The sequence below is a fragment of the Martes martes genome (genome assembly GCF_963455335.1).
Source record: "Martes martes genome assembly, chromosome: 1".
Lineage (NCBI taxonomy): Eukaryota > Metazoa > Chordata > Mammalia > Carnivora > Mustelidae > Martes > Martes martes.
The window spans coordinates 207000697-207008981 of NC_137888.1; the positions used below are offsets into that span (position 1 = coordinate 207000697).

The window sequence follows — 8285 nt, forward strand, 5'->3', positions numbered from 1 at the left end:
TACTCAAAGAATACAAAACACTAATTCAAAGGGATACATGTTCCCCAATATTTATAGCAGCATTATCTACAATAGACAAACAATGGGAACAGTCCAAGCATCCATCAGTTGATGAATGGATAAGGAGTATGTGGTATATTTACTATATACAATGGAATAAGAGTCAGACATAAAACATGATTCTTGCCATTTGCCTGACACAGATGGAGGTAAAGAGTATTATGAAAAGTGAAATAAGCCATCCAGAGAAAGATTGATACCATCTGATTTAACTCATGTGTGGAATTTAAGAAACAAAAGAAATGAGCAAAGGAAAAAAAGAGAGAGGGAAACAAAGAAACAGACTCTTAACTACAGAGAACACACTGCTGCTTACAAGAGGAGAGATGGGGAATGGGGAAATAGTTGGTGGGGATTGAGGAGAGCACTTTGATGAGCACAAGGTGTTGTGTGGATGTGTTGAATCACTATATTGTACACCTGAAAGTAATATTATACTTCATGTTAACTACCTGGAATTTAAATCAAAACCTAAGTAATGGGGAAAAAAAAGGGTAGTAAATAAATTCCATTTGTTGAAAATTATTGTGTTATTTTTTTTTCCTTCCCTGGTAGTCACATCCACCAGATGGAACCAGGTAATGATACACAAATATCAGAGTTTATTCTTCTGGGATTATCAGAGGAACCAGAAGTTCACCCCCTCATATTTGGGCTTTTCCTCTCCATGTACCTGATTACTGTGTTTGGAAACCTGCTCATCATCCTGTCTGTCAGCTCTGACTCCCACCTCCACACCCCCATGTACTTCTTCCTGGCCAACCTGTCCTTTGTAGACATCTGTTTCACCTCCACCACCATTCCCAAGATGCTGTGGAACATCCAGGTTCAGGGCAAAACCATAACATATACAGGCTGTATCAGCCAGATTTTTTTCAGTGTGTTTGGATTCCTGGAGAATTTACTCCTGACGGTGATGGCTTATGACCATTTTCTGGCCATCAGCCACCCCCTGCACTACACAGTCATCATGAACCCCCGGCTCTGTGGACTGCTGGTTCTGGTGTCCTGGCTCATCAGCGTTCTGAATTCCTTGTTACAGAGCTTAATGTTGTTGCAGCTATCCTTCTGTGAAGGCATGGAAATACCCCATTTCTTCTGTGAAATCAATCAGGTGGTTGGTCATGCTTGTTCTGACACCTTACTTAATGACATGGTGATGTACTTCGGAATTGTGATTCTGGGTTGTCCTCCCGTGGTGGGGGTCCTTTACTCTTACTCTAAGATAGTTTCCTCCATTTGTAGAATATCATCAGCTCAGGGCAAGTATAAAGCATTTTCCACATGTGCATCTCACCTTTCAGTTGTCTCCTTATTTTATTCTACAGTTCTAGGAGTGTACCTTAGCTCTGCAGCTACCCAGAGCTCACATGCAAGTACAGTAGCCTCAGTTGTATACACAGTGGTCACACCCATGCTGAATCCTTTCATCTACAGCCTGAGGAACAGAGACATAAAGAGGGCTCTGAAAAGAATTGTTGGGGTTATAATGATGCATGTGCCAATGGTTGTGGGGCCGAAGAAGTGCCCATAATTGCAGGACTTACAGCCTCAGAATGAGGAACTGCCATTCTCCCATCAGCTGTGGAAATAAAATCTGTTCCCTCTACTTATTTCCTGGATTTCATGTATTTGAATTCAGCTTCTCCATACATTTACATAACTCACTTTATTAAACTTCTGCTCTCTCTGATATACAGTTTTTCCTTTTTCTATGTTCATAAAATTCCACTATTTTCTGCAAACTTGGTCACAAATGCCTAGAAATTTCTGTATCTTACATAGGTCAATTTGGATTTCCTAAAAATAATTTCATTTCAAATGACTTATACCAGGCCAAGTAAATTTCCCTAGATTTCCCAAAAGAATAATCATGAGTAATATTTTTCATGTGGAAGAAAATACACTTGGCCACAAAGCTCTTCACATAATGTATATATAGATGAAAATACAAAACCATAGTTTTACTTTGAGTCTCTCAGGCTTTTTACATATCTATCCTCATTACTATTCCTAATAATATGGAGTCTAACATTGTTCTGTTTAAGTCTCAGGTTACTGACAGGAATGCTCAGGCTAGGAAAGCCCAGGCACTCCCCTGTGCCCCTGTGCTTATGGAAATTCTCACAGATGCTTCCCTGACCAGAGCCACTGCTGTGGCTGGACCAGCTCTTGGGTTCTTACTGCGACAGCAAGACATGCCTCTGCAACACCCATCAGAGAACTCTAACAAACCCAGGTTTATTACTCACAGGTCCTGGAGGGCACAGGGGATCCCAAAGACCATTCAGAGAGGTGTCAAAGGGGAGAGAGAGGCATTGAGAGGGAGAGATAGTGGTGCTGAGGGATCTGCCTTTATTGAGGAACTTGGACAGAGTGGTTAAGGATTTGTGGGTTTCACATTTTGTAAGACAATTTTAATATAAGTCGAATTGGGGTGCTAAGGGAGAAAGCAAGCCCATTCATGTATCAGTATGGAGATTATCCAGGCCTTTCTGAAGAGGTACTTCATGGCTGGGGCCACCTGAGTTCTTCTAGGGTAATAGTGTCCCACACCTGACAATGTGTTTACTCAACATGGTTGCTTTTGAAATGGATGCTTCAGAAATAAAAAGTTTCAGGTCAGGCACATACTCTATAAACATGCTCCTGTGTTTTCTAACTGGTCTCCTGATTTTACTCTGTGATTCAGCTCAGTATCCAGAAAGACTATGGTAGCCACCAACAAACACTGATTAGTAAACATATCTCTCCAAGGGAGTCTACACAGCGAGGAAAATTTGAATAAACAGATCAACCTGATATGTCCTTAGTGTCAGGATGACCACAAATATAATGAAGCACAATTTTAAAAACACTCATTTTGTTATTAAACAAAATACTCCTTTTTAAATTTTTTCTTCTTTTACATCAGAGTTCATACTGGGCATCTATTTACTGAAGCATGTAAGATTGGTGTCCACAACTGAGGAGGCTTATTTATTTATTGAGTTGAAGGGTTGGCTAGATTCTGTGTTTTAGCACCGAATTATCTTGATGCTTCTACTTGAAAACTTCCAATGCTGCCTGCTATTATGACTCTTTCTATTGTTCCACAAAATATCTCCCTTTTCCTAATATTTGTCACAATTGTTAAGGGAAGGTGAATGAACAGTATCAGTATCATCCATTTTGTGCCTCCTTCCTTCTCAGAAATCTTTTCCCCCTGGATGATGAGAGAACACTTCATAGGAGAGCTGGATATCCTGCCAGTTGTGTGGTTCAGGGTCACCAGTTCTTCTGAAGAAACATGCATATCCTTCAAACTCTGTCAGTGAACTGGAACAGACCACATATAGTCACTTGTTCATAAAGTCATTGAAAAGAAACTTGAATAACAGAATAACCATGACTTCTCTCCTCATTTGTCAGATAATAGCCACAAATAAAATGCAGCCCTTGTTTTAACTGCCTCAGATCTGTTTGTTTGGATTATTGTGTCAGTCAGCTCTTGCTGTATAAAAAGCTATCCTTGTCAAATGGGATACCATTATTATGTGGGTGGCCAAGTACAAAGGTCAAGATAGAATTCTTGAGACATTTTACAGTGGAAAAATGCACTTTAGTACAGGGACAGTACCAATGGGCAGAGAGATTGTGAGCACAAGGATAGGACCCATGGGCAGAGAGACTGTGAGCAGTGATGGATTCTGTACTTTGGAGTTTGTGGAAGGAGTGGGTGGTTATAATGTAAATTTCTAAGGAATTTCTGTATGTGATGTTTACAGGGCCTTGGAGTTTGGACTATCATCATGATAACGTTTCTTTTAGTCTTCTATAAAATATCAACATTAAGGCAGCCATGAGTTTCTGGAAGAGTGTCACACTCTGCATGTCTCTGAGATTTATCAGGGACTACAGGTTGTAAGGATACTGACTTTAAGCTACACATCTGTTGCCTTTGTTCTCCTTATTAATAATATCTTTACAATAAAATGGAACTGTATTCTGGGAAGCATTTCTGATCTCTGCTGGGAGGCTCATGGGTCTAGAGTCATGTATGAATCTCCATGTCACATTTCTAAGGCTCATCAGTGGTGTTGTATGTAGCTATAGTGCTCTTCCATCTCAACTAATTCATGGTCTTATTACTACATTTCTATATGCAAGGTATTCCTCTATTTATGAATTAAATGAACTTGTGTGAATTATTGGAATTTCATCCCATTGTTCTTACATCCACAAGACACTTGCTTTCCTTCCCTGTTAGAAGAGCTCTCTCCCAAATATTCAAAAGAGAGTCAGCTACCTGTGCTCCAGATCCTTCCTTTAGCCATGCACCATGGGTATTTTCCCTCTTGATTAAATCATTGGAGTGTGACAAACTGCATATTTAATGGGTACAATCTGATGACTTAAAGGAACTACAAAAATTAAGAGCACATAGTGCAAGTTTCCGTGAGTGTCTAAGTTAAAGCTTTTGAATAAGCTTTAACTGCTTTATTAGGTAAGTGCTAAAAATTTCAGATTCCTGGGTCTCTTTCCTTATTCCTGAAAGCAGTGTGGAACTATAAACATAACTGCATATGAATGTAGTAAGAAAATAATGAAATGCATGGACATTAATTTTTACTCCAAAGGAAACATTCCAGTGTAATGGTTTTGAAAAGAATGAATTGTTGAATCAATATGAAATAAAAGGATGCAGAAATATAGACACAAAATTGTAAATTATAATGGGTAACCTTAATTTTGATCATAAGTTCCTTTCCCATTTCACTTCCTCAGTGTCAGACCTCACATGCCATAAAGAATTTGCTGTACCAACTGATGGGGCAGAATATCTCCGAATGGATTCAATATATCTTTTCTATTTAATTGGGTTCCTTAAATGTAAATCGCCCTTTACGAAGGGAAGCTGATGAGTGAATTGGAAGGTTAAAGTCAGTTTCTTCAAATAATGTTATTGACTAGATCCATATTATCAACATTTGAAAGATTACCTCAGTCTCACCTGGACAATTATAAGTAATCTTTTCATCTTAATGGCAGCTGATTAACAACCCTGTACAATCTGCTATTAACCCTTCTTAACTATAGCAAGTAACACATTAAAGGCACTGGGGATTAGAATGTAGACATATTTAGGAGGGCCTTCTTATGCCTACTGCAAGGTCTTTATCATAAGTATATTATTTTGTTCCATTGTGAAAGCAATAAACACGGAATTTACACAGCCACAAGAATGAGTGATATACTATCTCTTCAAAATTTCATGCAGTGATAATATTTGGTGAAGAATGCCTAAAACTCCCTATACCTATCTCTCATGCAGGATCACAGCTTTGTTAATCAAAGAGTGGTCCACACACCAGTGTTACAGGATTTCAGTCCCCTTAGCTCCCCACAGTTCTTAGTGACACTGCTTTGAAGAATGAAAAGGTAAACAAAATTTAACTTTTGTCTAAGGTAGGTGGCAAACCAAAGTTTACTGACCAACAGTATAAAGCTCCCACAGAGCGAAGGGGCTCAAGAGGGTGGGCGCCAGAGTTTCCACAGTTAAGGGTTTTATGAGCTCTTCTGCAGAACTAACGAAAGTAATGAGGGTGTGGTGAGTCATGCCAATCAGACCTCGGTTAAGTTTCTCTCTATCTATTAGTTTATTGCCTCTATGATGGCGTTTTTCTTTAACATATTATTTATTTATTTACTTATTTATTTATTTGATATAGAGAGAGCAGACCCATGTGTACAAGCAGGATGGGGAAGGACAGAGGGAGAGAGAGAATCTTAAGAACGTTCCATTCCCAACACAGGACTCAATCTCAGGACCCTGAGATCATAACTTGAGCCAAAATCAAGGGTCAGAAAATTAAATGAATGAAACACCCAAGTCCCGTAAAGTCTATATTTTATTTCATGCTATTCTTTTCTTCTCACTGTGCCCACAATAAGCCTAGACCATTCGTGGAATGAGATAAAATGCAGGAAACATTTATCAAACACTTACAGTGTTCCACATCAGTTCCTTCCATTTATCAAACACTTACAGTGTATCCACATCAGTTCCACATCAGTTCCACATCAGTTCCTTGTATCTCCTCTCTATCTATCAAACACTTACAGTGTTCCACATCAGTTCCTTGTATCTACCTCTCCCACCCCCAACAGAGTTAGACATTGTTTTCCTAATTTTGCAATTATACAAGTATATTCATTAATTTTAACTAAGCTACCCAATACCAAACAATTAATAAGTAGCCAACACAGGATTTGAACTTAGGTGACTCTGAATCAAAAATCATGTTTGTTGAAAACTACATTTATTTGGAAAGGAAAAATTCAACTGCTCTCTCTCAATCTCTCTGTCTCTCTCCCTCCAAATCATTTCCTTTTCTGAAGTACTATCTTTAATTTTTTACACTAATTAATAGTATGTAGTATTAAAAGGCCTGGAGACCAAGGTTTAGATTTTTCTTGTTTTGAAAGAAAATGATATTTACCTGTTTGCATTCATCCTGGAATCATTTTAAATATAAGTTTCACTTAGTATTAAAATGTAATTTCAGGTGCCTAGAGAGAGAGAACTCTCTTTTCACTTCATCAGAATAAATGTGATAAAATTCGAATTGCTTAACTTAAATTCTGATTTATAGAAGGTTTTTAGGATATGTACATCAAAAAGTTTTGTTGCTTCCTTATAGTATTTATTTATTTATTTATTTTGTAACTGCTAAACTTTACCTTTTTGAGTTTTTAATATCTTTTTTTTAATTTCTTTTCAGCGTAACAGTATTCATTGTTTTTGTGCTACACCCAGTGCTCCATGCAATATGTGGCCTCCCCAATACCCACCACCTGGTTCCCCCAACCTCCCACCCCCCGCCCCTTCAAAACCCTCAGGTTGTTTTTCAGAGTCCATAGTCTCTCATGGTTCACCTCCCCTTCCAATTTCCCTCAACTCCCTTCTCCTCTCCATTTCCCCTTGTCCTCCATGTTATTTGTTAAGCTCCACAAATAAGTGAAACCATATGATAATTGACTCTCTCTCCTTGACTTATTTCACTCAGCATAATCTCTTCCAGTCCCGTCCGTGTTGCTACAAAAGTTGGGTATTCGTCCTTTCTGATGGAGGCATAATACTCCATAGTGTATATGGACCACATCTTCCTTACCCATTCGTCCGTTGAAGGGCATCTTGGTTCTTTCAACAGTTTGGCGACCGTGGCCATTGCTGCTATAAACATTGGGGTACAGATGGCCCTTCTTCTCACTACATCTGTATCCTTGGAGTAAAAACCCAGTAGTGCAATTGGAGGGTCATAGGAAAGCTCTATTTTTAATTTCTTGAGGAATCTCCACACTGTTTTCCAAAGTGGCTGCACCAACTTGCATTCCCACCAACAGTGTAAGAGGGTTCCCCTTTCTCCACATCCTCTCCAACACATGTTGTTTCTTGTCTTGCTAATTTTGGCCATTCTAACTGGTGTTAGGTGGTATCTCAATGTGGTTTTAATTTGCATCTCCCTGATAGCTAGTGATGATGAACATTTTTTCATGGGTCTGGTAGCCGTTTGTATGTCTTCATTGGAGAAGTGTCTGTTCATATCTTCTGCCCATTTTTTGATATGATTATCATTTTTGTGTGTGTTGAGTTAAAGAAGTTCTTTATAGATCCTGGATATCAACCTTTTGTCTGTACTGCCATTTGCAAATATCTTCTCCCATTCCTTGGCTTGCCTCTTTGTTTTGTTAACTGTTTCTTTTGCTGTGCAGAAGCTTTTCATCTTGATGAAGTTGCAAAAGTTCATTTTCGCTTTTGATTCCTTTGTCTTTGGAGACATATCTTGAAAGAAGTTGCTGTGGCTGATATCAAAGAGGTTGCTGCCTATGTTCTCCTCGAGGATTCTGATGGATTCCTGTCTCATGTTGAGGTCTTTTATCCACTTCGAGTTTATCTTTGTGTATGGTGTAAGAGAATGGTGGAGTTTCATTCTTCTACATATAGCTGTCCAGTTTTCCCAGCACCATTTATTGAAGAGACTGTCTTTTTTCCACTGGATATTTTTTCCTGCTTTGTCGAAGATTATTTGACCATAGAGTTGAGGGTCCATATCTGGGCTCTCTACTCTGTTCCACTGGTCCATGTGTCTGTTTTTATGCCAGTACCATGCTGTCTTGGTGATCACAGCTTTGCAGTAAAGCTTGAAATCAGGCAACGTGATGCCGCCAGTTTTGTTTTTGTT

General features: G+C 38.8%; 1 protein-coding gene across 1 annotated transcript; it reads left to right on the top strand.

Annotated features, from left to right (window-relative positions):
• Positions 1-628: 628 nt before the first annotated feature.
• On the top strand, positions 629-1594 carry LOC308352556 (olfactory receptor 7A17-like; the record flags this gene model as incomplete). The annotated part of the gene is made up of 1 exon (XM_080818795.1): positions 629-1594. The coding sequence occupies one exon, from the start codon at positions 629-631 to the stop codon at positions 1592-1594; it is 966 nt and encodes a 321-aa protein (XP_080674921.1).
• Between the last annotated feature and the right edge of the window lie 6691 nt (positions 1595-8285).